General features: G+C 42.2%; 2 protein-coding genes across 12 annotated transcripts in view; one reads left to right on the top strand and one right to left on the bottom strand.

Annotated features, from left to right (window-relative positions):
• The window catches only part of GIGYF2 (GRB10 interacting GYF protein 2), a 237,301-nt gene that overhangs the window by 130,614 nt on the left and 79,921 nt on the right, over nt 1-26,766 (bottom strand). The gene's annotated exons all lie outside the window — the stretch shown is intronic.
• KCNJ13 (potassium inwardly rectifying channel subfamily J member 13) lies at nt 14,072-22,129 on the top strand. The gene is made up of 4 exons (XM_068280687.1): nt 14,072-14,293; nt 15,758-15,909; nt 18,394-18,885; nt 19,884-22,129. Coding segments are annotated over exons 2-4 (1,125 nt in total). The 5' UTR covers nt 14,072-14,293; nt 15,758-15,908; the 3' UTR covers nt 20,516-22,129.

The raw sequence follows: 26,766 nt of genomic DNA, 5'->3' as shown, positions 1-26,766 counted from the left end.
TAGGTGGATCTGGCTATATACACCGGGGGGACGGGGTGGATCTGGCTATACACACTAAATGGGGTGGTGGCTGATATGGCAATATACACTAGAGGGGCGGGGGGGGGGGGGGGTGGATGGCTAACCTGTACTGCCACAACTATACTGGCTAACCTTTACTGCACCATCTATACACTGGCTAACCTGTACTGCGGCGCCTATACACTGGCTAACCCGTACTGCGGCGCCTATACACTGGCTAACCCGTACTGCGACGCCTATACACTCGCTAACCCGTACTGCGACGCCTATACACTGGCTAACCCGTACTGCGACACCTATACACTGGCTAACCCGTACTGCGACACCTATACACTGGCTAACCTGTACTGCGTCACCTATACACTGGCTAACCTGTACTGCGACACCTATACACTGGCTAACCTGTACTGCGACACCTATACACTGGCTAACCTGTACTGCGACACCTATACACTGGCTAACCTGTACTGCGACACCTATACACTGGCTAACCTGTACTGCGACACCTATACACTGGCTAACCTGTACTGCGACACCTATACACTGGCTAACCTGTACTGCGACACCTATACACTGGCTAACCTGTACTGCGACACCTATACACTGGCTAACCTGTACTGCGACACCTATACACTGGCTAACCTGTACTGCGACACCTATACACTGGCTAACCTGTACTGCGACACCTATACACTGGCTAACCTGTACTGCGACACCTATACACTGGCTAACCTGTACTGCGACACCTATACACTGGCTAACCTGTAGTGTGGCACCTATACTGACTAATCTGTAGTGCGGCACCCATTTAAACTAACCTGTACTGCCGTACCTATAGCTGGCTTACCTATATTGGTGCACCAATAGCTAGCAAAAAACTTTCCTAGGGCACCTATAGTTGGCTTAACTATACTGGGGGCACCTATACATGGCTACCTATACTGGAGGAACTCATACTCACCATCAGTGTGCTGATCCATCGTTGTCCATTGAAAATCGTGAATCAAATCTAAATCGCAATTTCTGGCAGAAATCGTGCAATCTTTTCCTAAAATCGTTCATGCCTAGTGCTCACTGCTGTAACCCCCCCCCCCCCCCTCGGCGCGGTGTCACCAGTAAGCAAAGGCACGGTTTTCTTTTGATACACCACTGGACACACCTTGATGCAGGATCTAAATACTTTGGCAATTACTCAAACCCTTTTAAAACATGATCCTCTGAATCTAAAAGGTGCCCATACACTGATTTTCTCATTTGATTCTTTGCAGATTCGATTCACCTGCTAGGAATCTATTCCCCATAATGTCAGATCGATTTTGACAAAAAAAAAGGGTGGAAAATTTAAAACAATTGGGGGCGGGCGAAGAGCACTGGCAGATCAATGTCCTATAGCTTTGCACTGCATTGAACAGTGCAACTCTGCAGTTCAATCGATTTGCAATAGATTTCCTGCTGTAGTCTATTGGAAACTGATGTGCAGTCAGTGTATGGTCGGAATCAATGTTTCCTGAATCGATTCTTTTCAGATTGGTTTTGAAGCATTGGGTGGTGATCTATAAGTGTATGGCCAGCTTAATACAGTCTAAAAATAACTGATCAAGCACAAGTAAGGTTGTCAAGTACAGTGAGGAACGTAAGTATTTGAACACCATGGAATTTTGCAAGTTCTCCCACTTAGAAATCATGGAGGGGTCTGAAATTCACATTGTAGGTGCTGTCCCACTGTGAGAGACAGCAGTAAATAATTTCAGTGTTTGGTACAGTGTCCTGGCATAAGTGTCCCTTTAAGGGGACATTTCCTCACATTTCCTCTCCAACTTACTCATAGGCACTAGTCAGAATTCTGACTAAAATCAAAGGCTGAACACTATTTTGCTGCCGATAGGCTTTGTTACCCATCAAACCTTAATAGGTATAAACTGCAAATGTTACTCCTAAACATTGCAATGACATTTTGTGAAATTCTCCTTTAATACAGAACTGCTGTGTAGCTCTTCAAAGGAGGGAGCAGAGGCCCCATAGGCAGTAAGCAATGATGCTTGTCATGTGCATCCACACACACTGGAAAAAAAATATAGAAATATTTGTACCGTTTACAACTTGGCATATAAAGTCTCAATTGAGCCTGTCCTATTTCCAGAAGTCTTGAGAATCCGGTCAGAGCAGGAGCAGCAGCTCTGGATTGTGCCCAGCACTCATTAGCCGGGCATTTCTGACCTATAGCCAAAAAAGCTGTTTATGGAAGAAAAAAAAACTAAAAAAAGTGTGTGAAGTGGTCTGCAGGAGGGGAGAACACAGGGTCAGGAACTCTGTCTGACTATTGTTTATGGTAGACCAGTTCACCTGCTCCTTGCTGGCCCTACAGACTGTCTTCCTGCCTAAGATCATGATCTAAGAAGTATTTAGCCAACATATGCTGCCCAAAAAGCACATATACTGATAAAGAAAACTTGATTGATAAGCACTAAACAGTGTAAGGATAAGGGTTTATAATAGAAGAGAAAAAACAATGTTTTTCAGCAGTCCTAAACAAATGAATCATGGATACACACTAGGAAAATTAAGGCTTCATCCAGGTAAAGGCAACAAACTACAGAGTTTGGGGTAGAGCTGGGTGGCAGTCTAAGGGCTCGTTTCCACTATCGCGAATCCGCATGTGTCCAACACATGCGGATTCGCACATGTAATGCAAGTGGATGGGCCTGTTTCCACTGTAGCGTTGTTGAGGTGCGTTTTTTTCAGCGGTAAAAAAACGCACAAAAGAGTCAACGAATTCGCCTGCGAGTGGAATGCATGCGAATCGCCGCTAATGTATTTAATAGGGAAATCGCATGCGGCTTTGTCATGCGGATTTCCCCGCGATTTCGCATGCGATTTCGCATGAAAGCCAATGGAACTTAACCCAGGCAGTGACATGGTTAAATTCGCATGGCTCCTTGCCATGCGAAATCGCATGCGAAATCGCGGGGAAATCCGCATGGGGAAACGCAGCCGCATGCGATTTCTTCAGCGGTGGAATCCAGGCGATTCCGCACCGCTACAGTGGAAACAAGCCCTAAAGGAAAAAAAACTGATTTTTCTTCAATGCTACTTAAAGGAATACTTAAGTGTCCTAAAAAAAAAAAAAATGACTTGTACTCACCCGGGGCTCCCCTCAGCCCCCTGCAGCTGAACGGTGCCCTCGCCGTGTCTCTCCGATGCAGCTGAACTCGCCGGCGGCCACTTCCGGTTCGGCCGTCACCGGCCGACAGGCTGGGAACGCGGCTGATTAGCCGCGTTCCCAGCCTGTCGGCCAAACCGGAGGTGGCCGCCGGCGAGTCCAGCTGCATCGGAGAGACACGGCGAGGGCACCGTTCAGCTGCAGGGGGCTGAGGGGAGCCCCGGGTGAGTACAAGTCATTTTTTTTAGGACACTTAAGTTTTCCTTTAAAGAGAAACTCCGACCAAGAATTGAACACTATTCCAATCAGTAGCGGATACCATCTTTTCCATGAAATCTATTCCTTTTCACAAACAGACCATCAGGGGGCGCTGTATGGCTGATATTGTGGTGAAACCCCTCCCACAAAGAAATTCTGAGTACGTACTCTTGGCAGTTTCCTGTCTGTGAACCCTGTTGCATTGTGGGAAATAACTGTTTACAGCTGAAACCAACATAGAACACGGGATATCAACCTGTACGTCTAAAATAATTAGTAGTGCTCGTCTCACCTTTGCATAGATTAATCAAGTATAGTGAACCAAGGGAGCTCATAGTAAAAAAAAGTGTATAAATTGATTAATACATATAGCAATGAAATCAAAACTGACAATATATAAAAGGGGTGTTTTTATATATTGTGTCAGTTTTGTATTAATTGCTATACGTATTAATACATTTATACACTTTTTTGCTATGAGCTCCCTTGGTTCACTATATTTGATTAACTGTTTACAGCTGTTTCCAACTGCCAAAACAGCAAGCAGCAGCTACATCACCTGCCAGCAGTAAAAATGTCACCATGTGATAAATGTCAGAATATAAATCAGGGATTTAAAATATTTTTGCAATAGGCAAACTGACTAAATCATTTATACATAATTATTGTAAAAATGAAGTACTTTTTTATTACATTATTTTCACTGGAGTTCCTCTTTAAAAAGAGGAACTGTGACCAAGGATTGAACTTCATCCCAATCAGTAACTGATTTTTTTAACCACTTTTCCCATAAGAAAGCTTTTCCTTTTCTCAAATAGATCATCAGGGATACCTGTATGGCTGATATTGTGGTGAAACCCCTCCCACAGTGTGATGTCAGCACCTAGCTACTGACATCACTCTGGGAGCTTTGTTGCATTGTGGGAAATAACAGCTGTTTCCAGCTGCCTAAAAACCAGTATTTGCCTCTGTCCAAATAAAGAAAAACCCAAAAAAACCTTTTAGCCTATGACATTGTTAGGCGGTGTGGTTATAGATAAGTTGGTGTGGTCTGTTTTTTTCATGTCTACCAGTAGTAAAGATGATTACATGCAGACTGATTGTGGATCAAACATGAACAAATTACAAGGCAAATAATCATTTCTTGATCTCTCTGTTTTTTTACTTATCACTTTGCAATGTATTGATTTTTTTTTTTCCCCTTTTCGCTACAGTTCCTCTTTAAAGGGAACCCGAAGCGAGGAAAATTATTTAAAATATAACACATGATGTAGCTTTAAATAAATATTACATACTAAACTTAGTGTCAGTTCCTCTCAGAAGCTCACTATTTCCTTCTTACAGTGATACCTTCCAGTTCTGACAATATTTTGTCAGAACTGAAATATACCAGTTGCTGACCGTTATTTACCAGTAGCTGTAAGTTATAACTGAATGTGCAAGGTAATGTCTATGTTTCCCTATGGCTCAAGTGGGTGATATTACAGTTTAACAGTATGCTGACCAGGAAGCTGTTAGGGGGTAATGGCCATTTTTAAAATGGAGGGCGGAGAAATCCATTGATCACAGTGTACAAATGGGACACATGAGAGGAGAAAGATTGAGTAGTAGACTACACAGAAGGTAAGTATGACCTGTGTATGGTTATTTTGACTTTATTTTCAGTTCAGGTTCTCTTTAAAACTATTCAATAACTGGTTTAATGCAATTATTGCAGTCTGCATCCTATAATGTTCCAAAACGGAGTTCGTATTCTCTACTCATGCCATTATTTATATGCATATATAATGAGATAACGTTCCCTGATGCTGTACAGCCTGCACAAAAAATAAAAATGCTTTCACCCCTTCATTTACACAGCTTAACAGGTTTACATGTCTAAATGGATATTGGATGCTACAAACAAATTATTGTCACAAAAGCCTTTTCTGTTAGGAACACAAAATCGGAATAATTGATTTCGCCAAGTACAGAGGGGGTTGTACCTGGAACAGTTTTGGCTCATGCAATTCTGGTGGTGGGGGGGTGGGGTTGAATGGTAAGAGTAAGTGGGGAAAATGTCTGAAGGCTTTCTGAGTTACTGTGAAGTAATGATGTGTGGATGTAGAAACACTTGAACTCTGTGAAGACTGCATCCTGCAGAATCTCTCTGTTCCAACTGGGACACGGGTCGAACCTTCCGGATGTCAGGTGAGTGTATGGCACAATGGGGATTAGTCGTTCATAACACAAACGTCCTGCTATTTTAGGCAGTCACCGGGGCTTTTTTGCGGATCTAAATACTTTTACCAAATTTCTTGGTAATGCAGTCACTGGCACATTCCCAGGCTAATAACTTCCAACTAATGTTGAATAGCATAATGAGCACAAGTAGCAGTACATTTTCTTCAAATTGGTTTGCAAAAGGCTGCATAATTTTCTGAGGCATCAAGCAGTACAAAACTAGTACAAAAGAAGGAAATTATAATTGTGCAATGTTCAAGTAATCGGTTTTTAAGCAATAAGTAATCGCTTGTCTGTATTCCTGGGCCACAATACGCCTGGTCAGGCTATACTGAGGGCCATTTTACACTGCTATACGCGATCGTGCAAGCAGTAATTTCCACTAGCCTCGATTGCGGCATATAGCTGTCAGGAACAGAGCGCGATCATGGTGAAAACTGCAAGCCGGTGATTGCACGCAGGGGAAAAAAATGACGTGTTTTAGTGTGAAATTAGCATCACCATTTACATACGCAACTCCAGTGATTGGCAAAATGGCTGCAAGTGGAAAAGGGCCCTTTCTGTACAGCTTGCTGCTACAACTGGATTATCCAACAGAAAAACAATTGTGACAACTTGTAGGAGGAAACCTGTGAAACTCATCAGCAGCAAATAAAGGGGATGACATGAGTAGCAAGGTCCACAACAAGGAAATACTGACCATTCTGGGCCAACAGTCCATTAAGCCCTGAGATTGTGGCTATATTTTGTATTCCTCAAAATACAGAACTAATCTACATTAAAGCTTCATACAGGCTACAGCTGGCTGAAATAATCCTGTTTTGGCCAGCAGCCTGTCGGCAGCCTGCAGCAAGTTCATGTAAGCTCAGCTCAGCCTAGCTGAATGTAATGGTCTAATGCTGGAAATACACGGCTCGATTTTGAGCCACTAAGATTGCTCAATAGGTAATTTCCGACATGTCCGATCACCGGTCGATCGCTTTGCCGCTCGATTCAACACTGAAGTGAATTGAAAAAAAAAATATAAGAAAAACGAGCGGGCAAAACGATCGGGTGCAAAATCGAGCGCCAGAATTGGCCTGTGTATTCCCAGCATAAGAACGGAAGGGGGGGGGGGGGGGGGGTTGGGGCAGACGTTCAGATCATGTGAGAGGCCAAGCGCATATTCATGCTTTGTCTGTGGGGTGTTCTGCTAAAATAAGTCTGATCTATGTAGGCCCCACCTTGCAAATTACAGGACCTAAAAGGTCTGCTAACATTCTGGTACAATATAACAGGACACCTTCAGTCTTGTGGGTCTTGTTAAAGAGAGTCTGAAGAGAGAATAAATCTCGCTTCAGAGCTTATATTCAGCAGGGGCATGTGTGCCCCTGCTATTAACACCGCTATCCCGCGGCTAAATGGGGGTCCCTTACCTCCCAAATCCCCTCGTGGAGTCCCGGGGATCTCTTCCTGGTGAGGCAGGGCTAATGGCCGTAGCCCTGCCTCCATGCGCGTCTATCAGCGTGTATCTCCACCTCTCCACCGCCCCTCTCAGTCTTTCTTCGCTGAGAGGGGCGGGGGAGAGGCGGCGATGGGCCGCTGATAGAGGGCGCTGAGAGGCAGGGCTGCAGCAGTTAGCCCTGCCTCAAGAGCAGCAAAATATACAACCAAGTTGGTTGCGGATTTTGCACACATGCCCCTGCTAAATATAAGCTCTGAAGCGAGATTTATTCTCGCTTCAGTGTATCTTTAAAACCATGCCTTAACAGAGCAGAATTAACTGTTTGGACAATACAGGGGGTCTACACAATATGAGGGAATTAGGGTTAATGTTTGGCTTGTTTGTATTCCCAAAGTTGAGTATGCAACGGATTGCTATGTCAATACCAAGCAATTTTAGAAAATAACTGAAGCATGAATTAGAAAATAGAAGTTATGCAATTATAATAATATTAAAGAACTAAAACACATTAGGCTGCCGTATATGGTACGAATTAAGTAGTATCCGATCATCCAGTGTTAGATTGGTTTCTGCCTAAGGCTAGCTTAAAACCTGCAGTGTCACAAAGCTATAGATACAAAGCAAGAATAATGTTAGGCAGTAACGTTAATTTTCAGGATTCACAAAATCCTAGAAAGCATTTACTGATAACCCATAAAAATATTACTGTAAATGAGTTGTGTCAGTGGTTTCCTTAATTTTACCAGATGCATGCTTGCAACACTACAAGTGCTGGCAAGCTAGTGGAAAATGGGCCTTGCTCAAAGGTTTTGCGAGTCCGGTAATGTCAACATCTAATCAGCTGGACAGTAGGGGGCGCAGTATATAGCACTCTCGCCTTGCAGCGCTGGGTCCTTGCTTCGAATACCAGCCTTCTGCACAGAATTTGTATGTTCTCCCAGCATCTGTGTGGGTTTCCTCCGGGCACTCAGGTTTCCTCCCACATTTCAAAAACCTACAGATACATTAATTGGGTTCCCGCTAAACTTGGGCCGAGACTGTGATGGACACATGACCATGATAGGTATCTGCTTGTGAGCTCCTCTGCGGGACAAATAGCAACAAGACCGTATACACTGTACCGCACTGTGGAAGAGGTCGGTGCTACATTAATACTAAATAATAAAGCAGCTACAGAGGCTACATGAATTCATGAGAATCATGTTTGTCAATGCCAACACAACTTGCATTTACTCAAATGAGTTATAAGTGTAACTGTTGGGCATAAAATCCAAAATCAATTCTTTATTTTATCTGATAAACAAGTAATAAGTATGCTAATCAGGCAATCCAAAAGTTAAAATCACTATTGCTTTTCTTGTTGATAAATGATCACTCCCAGTTTACACGACTTATTTGGTACATTGCCGCACAGAGGAAGTTGCAGGGCAGGCTTTTTTGCGTCTTTACTTCATCACAGACTTAAACGAATGCAGTCTGATTGGCTAAAGCCTCTTTCCCTCCTGTTTTCCCCTCCCACAACTCTGTTCCTCTCTGATTGGCCAATATTTTTCATGCTGAGACGATGCACTTTCTATAGTAATGGGCGGGCAAATCAGGCAGAGAAGAGTTAGGGTCGGTTTCACACTTGTTTACGCATCCGTGGCTGTGCATTTTGGCCCGGATGAAAACCGGAGCCATGGATACCAATGTTTAAAATCAGGGCTGTGGAGTCGGTACAAAAAAACCCATCTCAGACTCCAGGTACCCAAAATTGCTCCGACTCCACAGCCCTGTTTAAAATAGCGACAGTCTTTACACGCTTTGAAAAATGGATCCGCTGGATCTGTTTTGAAAACACTGAACGGAGAGTCCGCATTTGCAGGTGTTTCCCAGACCCCGGATACACGGAGCAGTAGTGCAAGGCTACACAAAAACTGATCTCCCTCTACACAGAGAACTTATGCACACAACACAGAGGCAAAACCGGATTGCCTACTGCCTGCTCCTCCCCTCAACATCATCTCTTATCCAATAGAAAAACATGAAGAAAGAACATATGTTTAAACAGACTGGAAACATACTACAAAAGGACAACTGATTAGTGTTGCTTCTTTTTTTTTTTTTAAACTGATCCATTTGAAACCGATCCGTTTTGCAACTGGACAAGTGTGGACTGAGACTAAAGGTGGCCCACACACCATACAATTTTTTAAATATCTGTACAATTCAAGAATAGCAATCAAGTTTTCTGACTGATTGTAACAATTCAAAAATCTGACCAATGTACCACACACCTATGTTCAATTTTTCCCTCACCATGAATAAAATAATTGAAAGCTCTGTAAAAATGGATTGGAACTGTAACTCAAGTAACTAGCAATCAATCACACACCAAACAATTCTTGATAAAGTTGGTCTGAAATTTCCAACATAAAACAAAGAAAAGCTCTCGATTCTTTGGGACAACCGATCGTAATTATCAAATTGGTGAAGAATTGGATCTTTTCATTGTATGGTGTGTGGCCACCTTTAAGGAGGAAATTACATCAGGATTGGCTTCAAAATAGCCACAGTTAAAATGGGAAATGCAAAGAAGGATTTTCTCTTTTTGGTACTGTAAATTTTTTTTTAAAAAAATCACTAAAATCAAAACATGGACAGTGCAATACATCTGTAAGTAGAGCAAGTATCTACTTATAGATGTGTTTTTTTCCTGAGATAGTATGGCTGACAGCTCCTCTTTAAGTATACTAAGATATTATCCTGAAATTCAATATAAATGTGAGACATATCAATATATTTTATATACACACACACCTATATCTTAGCAGTGTCTGCTGAAGAATGTCAGTCTTTGCCTGGGGATGGGCCTTTAAGCATCTCAAGTATATTTACATAACTCAGCTGACTACATTTATAATCCGAGCAGTTGTGTTGGTATTAACCGTGTGTGATTGTCATAAGTTCATAAACTGAAGCCCTCATGGCTGAGATGCTCATTGCTCACAAGACTTCAAGGATCTTTTGTTGGAGAAGAGGGAAGATCTTCTATTCAACAGCTGAACTGTATAAAAAAGCACCATATTTCTGTACATTTCTAAATATGCACTTTAATAAACTAAAGGAGCTGTCATTTTGGAAAAATATTTTGTACATCTCTTAATTATAATCAATTCACAGTTAGGAAAAAAACAGTTTAGCAATAAATAAGCCCATCTGTGTAATCTGATTGGGATTTTACACAAATCATGCAATCTTCAGTTGTCCCCATTGACCTTGGCAAACTCTGCAGGTCACATTACCGAACTAGCACAATGAACAGTGGCTCTCTCGGCAGAACCGTCTTCACTTTCTGCACCAGTTTCTGCTTCTACTCCACCACCATCTAAATTGATTCTTTACTCCTCTATAACTGCATGGTACGTGGGCACTTCCGCTAGAGACAAGCACAAGCTACAGAAAGTGATCAAAGCTGCAAAAAAAACATTGGGGACATCCCTCCCATCTCTAGACCACCTGTACTACTCCAGACGGCATTACAGGGCAGTCAGAAACGCATATGACCCCTCCCACCCTGGCAACTGCTACTTCAACCTACTCCCATCGGGCACCGCTTCAGGACCAACTCCACTAGGACTTCCAGACACAGGAACTTTCTTCCCCAAGCTGTCCTGGCTCTCAACTAAGACACCCCCCCCCCGCCCCCCCCCCGGCATCTGGTACAAGAAAGAACCATTCTTTTAATTAGCAACTACTTAACTACAACACGTACAGCAGTGCTGAAAATGTACCTCCTCCAGACAAGCTTACTGCTGATAGATCTATGACCAGTAGCCCAGGTGAGACTTACCTGCTGAAATTGGAAAGCACATAAAAAGCTTTGATAAAGCTTGTACAAATAAAGGAAATATGGAGTAAGACATCTGGAAAGACTGTGTTGACTTTAGCAGTAGATGGAGTTATCCAATTCAGTTGCTCAATCAGCTTAGAAAAAGAATAGCCTAAACAATGGATGTCATGGGCAACTTAGTATTTATTGGTATTTCACCAAAGGGCAAAAGCCCACCTTAAAAGGTTTGCACCATAATGCAGTAAGTTTGCCATAATGCAGTAATTTATTTTACGTAGGATGTATGATACTCAAGAGAAAACTCATACTATGGAATAAAATGTAAAAAGTTGAGACTATGTACATTATACAGGTGGAAAGCAGTTAGATGGGCAGGCTTAAACTACCCAATTGAAGATCTTTCTAAAATGGATGCAAACATTCTCATATCACCCCCAGGTTTTGTCCAAGAAGCAACTTCTGCTGGTTTACCTCAACTGTGATAGTTTCTGGGTGGGATGCAAATTATGTGCTTTAAAGCACTTTACAGACACTAAAGGTGGCCATACACTGGTCGATTTGCCATCAGATTCGACCAACAGATAGATCCCTCTCTGATCGAATCTGATCAGAGAGGGATCGTATGGCTACCTTTACAGCAAACAGATTGTGAACCGATTTCAGCCTGAAACCGTTCACAATCTGTTGTGGTGGTGGTGCTGCTGCTGCCCCCGCCCAGCCCGCATACATTACCTGCTCCGCCGGCGCGACTGCAGTCTCCCGGTCACCGCTGCTCTGTCTGCGCTCTGGTCTCCAGGTCCGGCATGCCTCACTTCTTCTAGCCCGGCAGGAAGTTTAAACAGTAGAGGGCGCTCTACTGTTTAAACTTCCTGCCGGGCTAGAAGAAGTGAGGCATGCCGGACCTGGAGACCAGAGCGCAGACGGAGCAGCGGTGACCGGGAGACTGCAGTTGCGCCGGCGGAGCAGGTAATGTATGCGGGCTCTATTGCGTCGGTCGTCGGGCACTCGAACGCCGCTAGCGATGCGCTCTTTACCCGCGGGCGATCGACGGTTATTTTCCGCACGGCACGATCGACGGGATCGGACGAAATGGATCGAAATTCGGCGTGTAGCGTGAACGATTGGCAGCAGATTCGATCCCAGTGATCGAATCTGCTGTCGAAACGGGCGCAAATCGGGCCAGTGTATGGCCTGCTTAACTCCCCTCATTAGGACTTGCAACAGAACAACAATGTCAAAATCTAGGGCCAGTTTTGGGGCACCTATTAACTTGGAAGGTGAGAATATTAACCCGTTGAACATCATATCTAACTTGTGGCAGGCAAATCTTGATCTAAGATTCCCAGAGATATAACAGGGAAGCAAAATAGTTAAGATTTTGGAGAAAGAGTCCTAGACTGGCAAAAAAAATTTTTTAAGAGGTAAAGTAAAATGTATGTGTGATTATGGCCAAAGAAAGCCAATTACTGTAGTTTTAGGATTTCAATTGCTTATCAGCCTATGCCATGTATGCATTAAAGCCAAATGCACCATCCAATGCCATCTATACCAAAACTGGAAATCCGTGGGTCAAACCGTCTGAACCCAAATCTGTGCCAAAGTTTTAAGAAACAACTAAAACAAAAAAACGACTTTACTACAAACACTGCTCAGATCTGACATACCAAGCTGTTGTGTGTGCGCGCGCACACACACACACACACACACACACACACACACACACACACACACACTTTCATGGCAGTAGGTTCTTGGGCACAACATTCTTGGACACAAAGAAGAAAGGAAATAAAGCTACAAAGGAGAAGGGGGGGTGGAATCATGTGGCTACCGTAAATTAGATATTCAGAGGGTGGGACTATAAGATCTAGATGCAGATAATCTACATATCACCCAGAGGAAAGCACCTGTGGTGGAATGTTAGAAACAAATTTGCTATGGGATTATTATCGGCTTCAACTTAACAATAACAGAAGCAAACATGCAATGGCGCAGGTGCATAAAGGTGCTAAAAGCTGGAGGGGTTAACCAGCAGATTACTTCTATAGCTGTCCATTGGCTGAGAGTTGTGAAAGGGGGACTTGCGTAGCTTCTGCTTCCACTGTTTGGTTTGGGCATGCACTGACGTGCCAGTGGCAGCAGGAGACAAACTTTGGGCAGATCGACAGAACAGAAGCACTGAGGGGGGTGGGATTTGGGTCATTACTTTAATATTCAGCACCACAGGCCTGAAGACGGCTTTGCTCCTCCAAGAACAATGAAGCTCTGTTTTCCCCAATCCGCTTAGCTGGACAGAGGCGAGCAAAGTCCAGTGGAAAACAAGTACCCACCGCCTCCAAAATGCACAAAACACATCTGCAGAGTCTCCTTCCCATCCCCCACATCCCCTTCTATAAGAATCACTTATGAGGGTGTCCAAAATAGACCTGCCAATCCATACTAAAAGTTTCAATGGTTCATAGAAGACATGCTAAGAGGCAAGATTTGTAACCGCACAAACATCACAGAAAACAGTTGGTCTCATACATGAAGTTTATAGAGTGTGACACAGCATGCATTCCTTGTGAGCTTTGACATTCTCCCTGCAGGATCCGCATACAGACAATGACCCATGCTTTCTCAAGGTCACTCGGAACGCAAACTAGAGCCTACTACACTAACTCAAACCAACAGACTACACTTGCCAAATATAAAATGGTTTTAAAAAGTTTCACGTACTTGCAGTAAACTTTTGCAAGGCAGACACATGAAATGTACCCATGACATATTCATACATTTGCATACCTCAAACATTTGCTCTGCTTATACTAAGCCAGAAAAAAAAACACAGCTATGATCATCCTCCTCCTCTAATTAGAAAGACAAGAAAGCTGCGAGCAGAAAACGTTTTAACATGTTAAAATTATTGCTCCATTAACCCCTTTGCTAAGTGGTCAGTAATGAGATTGTTAATGGAAAATAAGTGTACCTACTGTGCAAAAATAATCATTGGGAGGGCAGAGCTGCAACATACCACCCCTTCCATTGGCATGTCCCCAACAGCCTAGCAACCAATCAGATATCACAGCAGAGAAGCCCTACCCCCAGATTTATAAACACAGGAATGTGGATTATGACTCCAGACCCAGCAAGGGCTCCCCCCATGGACTAACGGGGAATGAGTAACTGGACTAAAGACCCAACTCAGAAGGTGTCTCGCAAAGACATGTGAGCAGCTCAGGCAGCAGATCAGAGGATGCAAACGGAAGAATGATCATGCACGTAAAGCAACTTAACCAATAACCAACTACAAGAAACTAAACAAGACTTACCCAAGAGAAATATCAAGTACGGATTGCCTACACAACCTCAACAGGTAAGCTTTCTATCCTTTTTTTCTGGGCAAGCGAGCATAGGGGTAGTGACTTACCACAGAGATCGGAGAAAATATAATCCCATTGCACAGGCAAAGCTTGCAGAGCAGCTGCATCTCACAGCAAAATTTAGTTGAATGTCTATCAGGAGAACTTTCATGACAATGAAAGTACTGTGAAGCTTTAGAGGACCAGGAGCTGCTGCTACTTAAGAGCAGTACCAGCGAGTGCTGGCCTCTAACAGCCAGTGCCACACACTTATGCACTCCTGATGGCCGACACATGCTGACCATGTGATGCTTCCAGTGAATCGAGCCTGTGTGTGAGCCCGAAGATTGAGTTGAAAACTCTTGGTAAATCTCAGGAAATCCTCAGCTTAACCCCTGTCCTGCATAGGATGTCTCCTTTTAAAAAAAAATGGCCAGCGGCTGATAAGACATACATGATATATGCAAAGATAGCTTTTCAAGTCAATGATTCTTCACAAAGCTCACAACAGACTACACAGTGTCAAACAAGCATGTTTTGCTAAAGTTGTGAAGAAGCTATATTTATATTTGGCTATAGAGCTCAGCTGGTAACAGTAACCTCATTATGAAGATCAACAGCTTGTGTACAATGCCATACAACATGACTTGCATATCAATACATTAGAAACACTCAGAACACGTAATTCCTTTTAAAAAAAGCGGAAATTACTACATGTATGGAACTACTGGAGTATCAGGAGAGTGACACGGTTACTGTATAGCTGAAGGGAAATATACAAGTATGTAGGGAAATGAGATGGACAAATACAAAAGATAGATAACACAAATGCATGAAATGTATGTAGTTGAATGACATTTTCAAGTACAATTTCCTTTATAGTGAGCTTTATTATGCATTTGCTTTTATATTATAGCACACAGCTCTTATGCTAAATTGCTGCTAAAACCAATTCAGTCATTGCAGTGAAAGGTTCTTTTTAGCACAGCTTGATAGAAGTCACACACTGTGACAAGAATGTCACTTTCTCAGGCCAACAGTGGAAAACTTTCCTAACTATACTCACTAACCAAGAGAGAGACTGGAAAGCCGGAGTCACATCCAGGTGAATCCTACCTGCTCTCCAACGTATCCCAAAGCGAACAAAGCCTGGATATTTTCCCGCAGCAGGGCATGTCACATGAGCATCATGATGTGCGCATCCAAAAGCAGCTTACCCCTGAGCGTGAAATCATAACACAAACACTCTTTCCTCCCCCTCCCTCCCTCAGTCTGGCAACAGCTCAGAACACTGGGGTTATGCAGGCACAGGCCCCTGCTTGCCTTCAGGGAATAAAGCCAGAGTGAGCTCAGGTGCCTTTGCCTAAAGAGAGGTGGGGGTGTCAGTAAAGGGACCATTGTGATAAAATGCCCATCATGAAATGGGCCCCAGAGCCATTCCGATGTGAACTTGATGTGTATTGATCTGTTTTACTCAGATTGGTCAAGGAGCTGCGGAAAGTCACGTGGGGCACGATACAAGCAGGACAGAAGGCCTTTCTGTACAACCACGCCGTCCTGAAGCCATTGGATGTCAGTTTCTCATTGAAAGAGAAACACGTGGAACATCAAGTCTCTGATCAACTAAAAAGTAAGTAAACCAAGTACCAGCACCATGCTGCTGAGCTCAACCCAGAGTTTTTTTTAAGTTACTAATGTTATGAAGGGACAGGCCCCACACTCAATTAGCATAACTGCAAGTTATTTAAATCATGAATGAAAGGCCACTGGTGCAAACTGGCAGCCACTCTGACTGTGATATACTGAGTTCTGTGGGAGGAATCTGCTTTGCAAAATGTTTAGTGCCCTCAGCATTAAAAAAAAAAATGCATCTAGAACCTATGAATATTACAAATAGGATTTTTTTGTAGATCCACCTCCACTGATGTGAACAGAAAATAATTACTGTAGCTTTGCTGCAGCAGTCAAATAGTCCCCAAAATTAGAAGGCTAAACTGTGCACTTTACTGTATGTTACACTCAAACCATTAGGTGGCCTCTAAACAAATTCACATTTCAGATGCTTAATACTCAGGATTAAAAAAAAAAAAAAAAAAAAAAAAAAAGCTTGAGAAACAATCAATAGTTTAGAACTGGACCCAACACACAAATGGAAAAAATGTCACTATGGCACCCCTTGAGCAGTGTAGGAACCATGTGCTTCCATCAAATACCAGGTCATGTGCACATAAGTTTCTCATCAGTTTGAAATTCTCATGCACTCGACTGGATGTTTGACATAAATACACATTGAGCCTCTACGCCAGATGATTTAGCAAATCACAAGTAAATACTCATATATTAAATTCTGCAGAATGGATATAAATGTGATTAATTAAACAGTAAAGTGCCAACATTACTCATAGCAATTTTAGATGTCATTTCTAGTTCACCTACAGTACAAAGTCCTTGGGCAAGACTTCCCAACACCACAGGGTGGCCCCTTGAGGGCGCCGTTAGTGGCTACATCTAGAGCACTTTGAGTCCAACAGGAGAAAAGTGCTATACAAATGTTAGGGATATGATGTTAGTTTTATTATTACAAGTCTAAAATTGGTACAATAAGATAAAGAAGGAAAGTCTGCACTTATCCGTTGATTTCTTTATTGATGGACGCACCCAATATCAAATTACCACAAGCATCACATAGTGACATGTAAGCTATATGATGCTTGTGGTATGTTATATTGGATACGTCCATCAATAAAGGAATTGACGGATAAGTGTAGACTTTCCTTTATCTTATGTTGCGTGGGCTTTGCTGACGTGGTCAAGCACTATCCCAGGATCCAATGGGGTGAAGTGGTATTCATTTTTTTTTCAAATTGGTACAATTTTACAGTATTAAAAGAAAAAAAAATGAAATGTCGACAAAATGCATAGTTTTAAACAAAAGTTATAAAGCTATATTTGCAGCATTCAGCACTGAGCTTTATGCATCAATAGTGAATACGCCATCTTGTTTACATTGAAGGTGCAAATGTAGAGGCCATTTACTCTTTGTACAATTGTGTAATATGTCCTTGAAATTAGAAGATGAAAGCCATTACTAAGTGAATAGTTATAGGGAGGTGTGTAGGGGTATGAATGCATTGGGTAGCCACGGCATAAAGCATACAGTGATCACATCAGAGCTTCTGGGCTTGACAGAGATAAATGGTGACTGGAATTGAGTTGGACAGGATATTTTTATGAGGTTTTGACTTTTGGCTAACGAGAGAAAAAAAACCGAACTATAAACATAGATATGAGCGATCTTTCTGTATGTATGCTTTCAATAAGTTGAAACCATTCCTACAATACTTGTAGCACTAGGGGTAACAACAGATTGTGCCTCAATTTTAAATACACGTGCATTCAATTTTCTTTGCTTGCCAAAGGCTACACACAATATTTGCCATTCACTGCATAATTATTTCACATTTCATCAGAAACCTGCCTGTGTCACCTATGTAATCAGACGATAATTCCAGTATTTGTATAGTGCTTTTCTCCTGTCAGACTCAAAGCTTGCGAGGCAGACACTAGACCGCACTCAGTAGGCAGTAGCAGCGTTAGGGAGTCTCACCCAAGAACTCCTTACTGAATAGCTGCTGGCTTACTGAACAGGAGGAGGCAATATTTGAACCCGGTCTCCTGTGTCAGAGGCAGAGCCCTTAACCATTGCCACTCGATGTTGGCAATTCATGATAATTTGAGCAGGCTGGTGGCACAGGCTAAAAAAAGCCCAGCTACACAGCATCTTGAGAGCATACAAGCCAAGAATGAAGAACTCAAAAGATCCTTATAATAATAAATGATAAACTTAACAGATATGTTTTTAAACAATGTAATTAGACCTCTGAAGCTACATTTTAATGGCAGCTTTTGGACAAATCAATATATCAGCTCTTTAATTCTTATGAAATTCAACGTCTTATTGTCTTTGGCCATCAAGTCCACCATTGTTTTTCAGATATAGACAAACAATATCTGGCAGTGTGTACTTCTGATTTAACTATACTATCTACATAGCCATAGTTCACCCGGGATTGTGCTTTTGCTCATTAATACATGACATATGTTTTCCTTGCAGTGGTGCTGCAGGTCAGCACAATTCGGGAGGAGGATGCCAACAGTCGTTCACCAAGATGTACCCTGCTCAACTCTTGTTCTTACAGACTGGTGACTAAAGATGGACATAGTACGATAAAACCTGTTGGGATTCAGGGCCAAGGCCTCTCTTACCTGCGTGATATATGGGGATTGTTGCTGGATATGCGCTGGCGATGGATGATGCTGGCATTTTCTGCATCCTTCTTGGCTCACTGGCTTCTGTTTGCAGTGTTTTGGTATCTCTTAGCGGAGATGAATGGAGATCTGGCGCTGGACCACGATGACCCACCAGAGAACCACACTATTTGTGTTAAGTACATCACTAGTTTCACTGCTGCCTTTTCATTTTCTCTGGAAACACAGCTCACAATTGGATATGGTACCATGTTCCCAAGTGGAGACTGTCCAAGTGCTATTGCTCTTCTTGCAGTCCAAATGCTTCTTGGGCTTATGCTGGAGGCCTTTATCACAGGTAAAAGTTTCTAAATCTACATTTTACTTGTTTCTAAGGAAGTCCAGATAAATAAGAGCATAGGCACCCCCATAAAGGTTTTTACAGTCAGACCGAAGGTGGCGATTTCTATGATCACTTAACAAGTTCTTCAAACTTGCCCTGGCTAGATCGAGGACAAAACGCATACAGTAGCTGGACTACTGTTTTCCTAAGATAAGCTGGTGCCAGGGAAGACCAGACTTTTCACTGTCTTTAGCCAGAAATATGCAGGTTAATATGATACAAGTACTGTATATTCCTGCGTATAAGACTACTTTTTAACCCTTGAAAATCTTCTGAAAAGTTGGGTGTCGTCTTATACGCCAGGTATCATTGATGCCGGGTGATACACCCTATCCTGTTACTGCCTCTCAGATCTCGCTGCTGAGGACTGTAGTGAAGCGGCGCAGGCGCATATGTGTGAGATCTGAGAGGCAGAGAGGGAGGTAAATAGGATACAAGGGTGGGCCAGATGGGTGAAAGCGGTATGTTTTATGGGCACAGCACGATCTATTCTTCCACACTGCTCTGATAAACAGGTAGACAAGGAGAGCTGACCAATCCACTTAGGGAAAGCGAGAGCTGACCAATCCAACCAGTCAATTGACTATATACTGTTATATACTGGGTACCACATACAGTACAGCACCGGTATATGTTTTTTTTTAAATGTGGTGTACGTTGGAATGGGGTAGTCTTATACGGTGAGTATATCACAAACTCTATATTTTAACTGAAAAAGTTGGGGGGGTCGTCTTATACACCCAGTCGTCTTATACGCCGGAATATACGGTATGTATTTATGAAAAGATCTGAAGTGGTTAGATTTCATGTACATTCAGTTCTCAATTGTTCAAAAATTCAGTTGTCGATTAGGTTAAACAAAACAATTACTTTAAGCAATGAATGTATAATGTGGCAACACTACAGGCCCTCATCTCTTGCTTTGCTAACTCGTACCAAAATGTTTTTCACAGGTGTTTTTGTGGCCAAAATAGCAAGACCAAAGAACCGTTCTCCATCAATCCTTTTCTCGAGGCTGGCAGTGGTGGGCAGTCCTGAAGGAAAGCCATGTTTAATGTTTCAAGTGGCCAACACAAGGCCCAGCCCCTTGACCATGGTGAGAGTTGGTGGAATCCTTTATCAAGAAAAAGGTGAAGGCCAAATTCAACAAATCGGTGTGGATTTCTCATTGGACAATCAATCTGGCAATGTGGAGTGTCCTTTCTTCTCCTTCCCTCTTACATACAGCCACAGTCTCTCTCCTGGAAGCCCTTTGGCAGCTTTACTACAACGTGAAACGTTATCCTCTTCAGGTCATTTAGAGCTGATCGTTTGTTTAACGGCTACTCAGGAAGGCTCAGGTGAAATCTGCCAGAGCCGTACTTCATACATACCAAGTGAAATACTTCAAGGCAATCGCTTTGCGCCATGCCTCGCACGCCGGCCTGAAGGAGGATACCGCATCTGCATGGAATCTTTTGGCCGTCCCATTCCAGAGTTACCCCAAGCATCTCAGAGACAATCTTACAAAATGGAGGTGGAGGTTTGTGCTAATGGGCAAAGGGGTGACACCTTCCAAATCTGTGAAACTGGACTGGGGGAGTAACAGACTTTACCCCCATTACTTTCCATAACCCCTTCCGCCATCCTCATTGCGATAACCATGCCGACGCTTCCCTAAAGGAAATTTACACAGGAAAAAGAGAGGGGTGGCAGTAACAAGGCTCCAAAGACTGTTCTGTGACACCTTACTGAAACACATCAAGCACTAGAACCCCTTTGATAAAGGAGGGGGTGTGCAGGGCACAGCCCAGAGGACAATGTACTAGTACAACTAAGAATTGCTCAGGGGAGTGACAACACTCCATGTAAAATAATAGGTTTAAGAGAAGCAGCTGTGCTCAGATACTCAGTCAAGCACATTTATATGTACACTAAGCCAGCAAGCACTGATGTTCAACATGAAAATGATACACTGGACACATTTGGGAAGAAGGGTTTGTTTGTTACAATGTGGAGTGCACTATAGTAGCTAGACAACACAGACATGCTCGCATGAGGCCAACATACATTAAAAAAAAAAAAAAAAAAAAAAAGATACCCGACAGATGGATGCAGGTAAACCACACGGTAAACATGACGTTACTTGACATTCATGCAAGCTTTATATGTATGATAGAAACAGGTGTGGAATGCACACTTGAATGCCATGAGGACACGCACAAGCACATGCATACCAGTAGCTTGGCCTCATCCATGAAACACTGTGGAAGTACTGTACTGACCCCTCCACAGCTCCTTACCAGAAGAAAGCATGGTGACAGAAAAAGATGCTCGATGCCAACGCAGACAAAGCAAAGAGACTGCACAGAGGAAGGCCCTGCATCTTCCACCCAATACACCCGAATAAACTGTGTGCTTCCAGCTAATTCCCTGCTGCTGATCACTGAATCGAGGGCACACAGCTGCATGGAGAGCTGTGCCAGTGACAGGACAGTGTGACAAATGTGTTTTTTACAAGGACAAAGCTAGTGCACAAAGGAACCGACAGTTATCTTTATGTGGTGTAACGTTAAATACATACATACACGTATTCATCCTTCCTAGCAGGAAACTGCATAATAATTAGAATGCTTTAGAACGTTATGCTATCATTGATCTGGTTTCTTGGATAGCAAGTGATATGGGCTTGCTGGCTAAGGACAATTGCATTAGCTACAAGTTACTTGATGCTTTGTCAGGCTTGTTATATCATTGAAATGAAATGCAAACTGCAAATAAACATGTTACTGCTTCTGATCAATTTGCAGTAATGCGTTAATGCAATCTATGACATCATCAGGGGCATTTTCAATAACTGGATACAAGTTCTCACCAAATTCTATAAAAACAGTACTGTATATTTCCAGTAAAACAAAGTATGGAGCCTAGTAAATATTAGCGGCTGATTGATTGCCTGCTACAGCTTTTAAAGTTTCCGCTAACATGTCCTGTAAGCTTTTTGTGACAACACAGAAATGCAGACACATGAATATATACCATTACACTATTAATGATACGCCCTTGAGGTTAAATCAGCAGGGTCAGCCATACTATGCCAGGGGAAAAAAAAAACATATACAAGTAGATAAATACTTCTTCTACTTATATAACAGATGTATTGTACTGTCCACGTTTTGATTTCAGTGAATTTTATATAGTAAATAAAGAGAAACCTGTTCCTGGCGTTAGCCATTTTGGTTCCCTCTGACTGAAGCCAATACTGATGTCATTTCCTCCCTTACCACTTTTTGACTCCTAGATTCTGCTCTAGCTAACTTGCTTCGTTAACATGTGAACACAGCAAGATCAGATTTCAGCTCTGTGCCACACTGAACTGCCCCTCAGCCAATCAGTGAGGAGCAGGAATGTGGAAGGGGAAATGAAAATCTTCCTTCTTGTTGGCAATGTACCAGACTGACAAATGCGATTTATTACAGCACAAATTCTGATTAGAATGGAGTGCTTGCAGTGCAGGGTAAGGTTCCAGGCTGCATAATGAACACAGTGCAATACTTAAATGGAATTTGACTTTCTGGCTGACAATGCCTCTAAAGGTTTTTCTGCAGCTTGAGAATTAGTGGTTGTGTGACCTTTATAGCAACATTTCAAAAAACAAAACAAAAAACTAAAGCAATCTGGAGTACAGACTGCCTAAAAATTCCCATCTTCCTGCATGTGTAATAAGCGGCACAGAGCAGAAGCATTGGTTACAGTTTGAAGCAAACCTGTATCATCTCAGTGATTTCCACAAGCTTGCCTATTTTTACATAAACAATTTAAGCAATTGGAATACCTGTGTTTGTAAGTGCAAGTTAAAACAGTGTAAAGAATTCTGAAATCACCAAAATCTGTCAAATATTTGAGCAGTCAATTACCATGATGTAGGGAAGGAAATGTCTACAGGTAGCTTAATTACAATCACGTTGAAGACTGCATTACAGCTTCACTCCAAATGCATAGAAATGCCCTACTGTAATTTGTAAATTTCAATATTTCCTCATTTTAAAACATAACTTGCAACAGTCTGGAGTATTTTTTTTTTTAGACCCACTCCCCACTTGCGCAATTTCAGCCGTGTTTTCGGTATCGCAATGTAATCATCATAAGCACATAGACTGCACTGTCTCGTGGCCCCACCCATGCCTTGCGATTGACAAAATTACCACAAACGCATTGTGAATTACATTCATTGTAATGAAAGGAAATCACAATTGCATGAGTAAGAATCACATAGGAACCCAAGAGCCATGCTTAGCGACAGCTTTTGCGTTCCTTAATGTTCGCAAGCGGGGAAGGGGCCTTCGTGGGCGAAGGCGATATAATCTGTATCAATAAGCGGAGACTAGGTACTTTGAGGATGGGTTAAAGGATACCTGAGGTGACATGTGACATGGTGAGAAACATGTGCATGTAAAGTGCTTAGCACATAAATAACTACGCTGTGTTCCTTTTTTTCCTTTCTCTGCCTGAAAGAGTTAAACATCAGGTGTGTAAATGGCAGTTCCTGTCTGAGTCAGGACTGGGTCAGACTACAGCGTGACCCTCACTGATAAGAAATTACAACTATAAAACACTTTCCTAGCAGAAAATGTCTTCTAAGAGCAGGAAAGAGATAGAGGGTCAATAGTTCATAGATTTTAGCATTGAATACTTCAATGACTGCGTCATTGAGCAAAAACAACAGTAAATATTTAAAAAGTAGATTTAAATATAAAATAAACTGGAATACCTTAAAAAGTCATTCTTAGGAGGATAGATACAATTGTTTATTTCATTAGTTTACATTTTCACCTCCGGTGTCCTTTAAGTGCTACATTTTGTTACCTATATCTATGGCACAATATTTAGATTATTATTATAAATTTAGATCATTATACTTTTTACATAACTGCATATAATTTTTGCAGGTGTGTGGTTTAGCTAGCAGTTTTAATTACTCTTAAAACTGATATTTTTACCATTATTATTATTATTTAGTATTTATCTAGGGCCAACAACTTCCGCAGCGCTGTACAGAGTATATAGTCTTGTTACTAACTGTCCCTCAGAGGAGCTCACAATGTAGTCCCTACCATAGTCATATGTCTATATTGTGTAGTGTATGCATCGTGGTCTAGGGACAATTTAGGCGGGAAGCCAATTAACTTAGCTGTATGTTTTTGGGATGTGGGAGGAACCCGGAGTGCCCGGAGGAAATTCACACAGAAACGAGGAAGAACATACAAACTCCTTGCAGATGTTGACCTGGCTGGGATTCAAACCGGGGACCCAGCGCTGCAAGGCGAGAGCGCTAACCATTATGCCACTGTGCTGCTTACCATTCTACAGAGTCCTCAGTTTGATAGTATGCAGTTGGAGCAGTGGTATAGTCAAGTGAAGAAACCTTCCTAATTTAAGGTCCCATATTTTAAAATTGATCAGTTTTGAACATATTTGGTCTACTACTAAACAATCTTGACTGGGAATAGCCTATGTGATCCAGCAAACCTGGACTGTTTTCATTAAAAGGAACTCGAGGTGAGAGACCGATGGAAGCTGCCATATTTATTTCCTTTTAAACAATACCAGTTGCCTGGCAGTCCTGCTGATCTTTCTTGTCAGTAGTGTCTAAATCACACACCTGAAACAAACATGCAGCTAATCTTGTCAGATTTGTCAGGCATCTGATCTGCATGCTTGTTCAGGGTCTATGGCTTATTAAGCCTAGTACACACTAGCAATTTTGATAGGCCAATCATTGGTCAATTTTACCACCTCCATGTAGTATGACCATTTACCTATATAATCTGCATAGAATTGAAAATCTGTTTGGCCCTCATACTACATGGAGGTGGTAAAATTGACCAGTCATTGGCCAATCAAAATTGCTAGTGTGTACTAGCCTTTAGAGGCAGAGGATCAGCAGGACAGCCAGCATGTGTGCGTTATTTAAAAGGAAATAAACATGTCAGCTTTCATATCCCTCTCACCTCGGGTTCCCTTTAAAAGGTGTCTGCCATTTAGTGGGCAAAATTTGATACTAACACTTTGGTCATATTAGGTCATATCCAAGGATTATCCAGGTTTTATAAATAACCAAGTGTAAGAATAAAATTGCAGGTACAGACTGAACTTCCTGAGACCATGGGAGCCTGTAGCACTAAAAGCCTAATGTCTGAATGTCAGGGCTCCTGACCAGGTACTTTAAAGTATACCCGAGATGACATGCGACATGATGAGATAGACGTGTAGATATAGTGACAAGAACACAAAGTTGTTGTGCTGTGCTTTTTTTTTTCCTGCCTGAAACAGTGAATATCCAGCTATGCAACTGACAGTTTTTCTTCAGTTGGGACCCAGCCGCCCTCACTGATAAACTATAAAACACTTTCCTAAGCAGATAACTGGGCTTCTGAATGAAAGGGGTAGACAGCAGATAACTGAGCTTCTGACTGAAAGGGGTAGATGAGGTCAATAGTTCATGTATTTTTCACTCTGGGACTCGATGCAAAGCAATTGAGCAGAGACCATTTTACTTTGTAAATGGTTATACATAAAATAAAACCCTCAGATATCTAAAACCGTCATTTCTAGAAGGAGGAGGCCAGATCCAATTGTATATCTCAGTTTTTTTTCATCTCGGGTTCACTTTAAAAGTGAATTACATGACATCAGCTAATCAAAGAGCTTCAGCAATGAAAAAAATATAAGCTCAGCCACTGAATGACTATATAGGAAAAACGTACAGCATTGGTTTATAAAAAAATAAATTAAATTCTCACTGCAAGCACCTATGTGAGACTGCAATCACACAACTACAAATACAATTGGCTTAATTTCAGCAAACTGTTTTTTTTTTTTTTACTAAAGACTGACAATTGAAAAAAACAAAACAAAAACCCTTGGAAGAAGAATAAAAAGCTAGCCAAATATACACTTTGATCCTTGTGACTGTATCTGCATGTAATACTATGGTTACTGCCTGTACTACTACATGTTGTAATCAATTCAATAAGCTTGGTAAGCTTATCAAAAAAATAAATCCAGTGTAGGAATGCTGAACCACTCATAACCCCACGGGCGTTGCCTTAATGAATAATACCAATAGTCATGAGAAGTACAGTAAAACCTACATCACTTCGCTGCATAATCCCTGTTTAACATGACATTCTATCGACAGTAGAAATTTCACTTATAACGCCATCACCATAATGCTAACCATAAAGAATTTAAAGAGAACCTGAGGCAGGCATTTTAAATCTTACGAGAACACAGAGGCATGTTCTGTGCATGATTACAAGCCTCTGTGTCTCTGTATTGCTGCCTCTAGTTCCCCTGGGATCTGCTGTGCGCCCCCCCCCCTACCCCCCCCCCCCCCCTAGGCATCAGCCTAGCAACAATCTCCTTGTCACTAGCCTTCTATTTACCTGCAGCCTGTCAATTGTGCGCTCCCCTGCCTCTGTCCACCTCCGTGAGCTTCCTCCAAAGCTCAGAAGCTAAGCCGCTACCCAGGAATCTTTCCCCACCATACTCCTCCTTGGTGCAAGCAGGGACTGGGGGCACCTGACCAGCTAGATAGGCTGGCAGGATCCCTACTGTCTGTACAGTGCAACATGCCACTTCCTTCAGAAGGGTTTATGAAAACAACAATGTGTGTAAACATCTGGCACCAGCGTTGCATCTTGACATCATGTTGTGCATTGGGATGTGGACACTGGCCCATATGCAATTCACTTTTTCTCCTCATTTTTCTCCTAGGTGATACTGTCGCACCTTTTTGACCTGCTTTTTGGTACTTTTTCAATTGCAAAGTGCTGAAAAGTTATTTTAACCTCC

This window comes from Hyperolius riggenbachi, chromosome 4 (assembly GCF_040937935.1).
Source record: "Hyperolius riggenbachi isolate aHypRig1 chromosome 4, aHypRig1.pri, whole genome shotgun sequence".
NCBI lineage: Eukaryota > Metazoa > Chordata > Amphibia > Anura > Hyperoliidae > Hyperolius > Hyperolius riggenbachi.
This window is presented reverse-complemented; position numbering and strand designations above follow the sequence as displayed.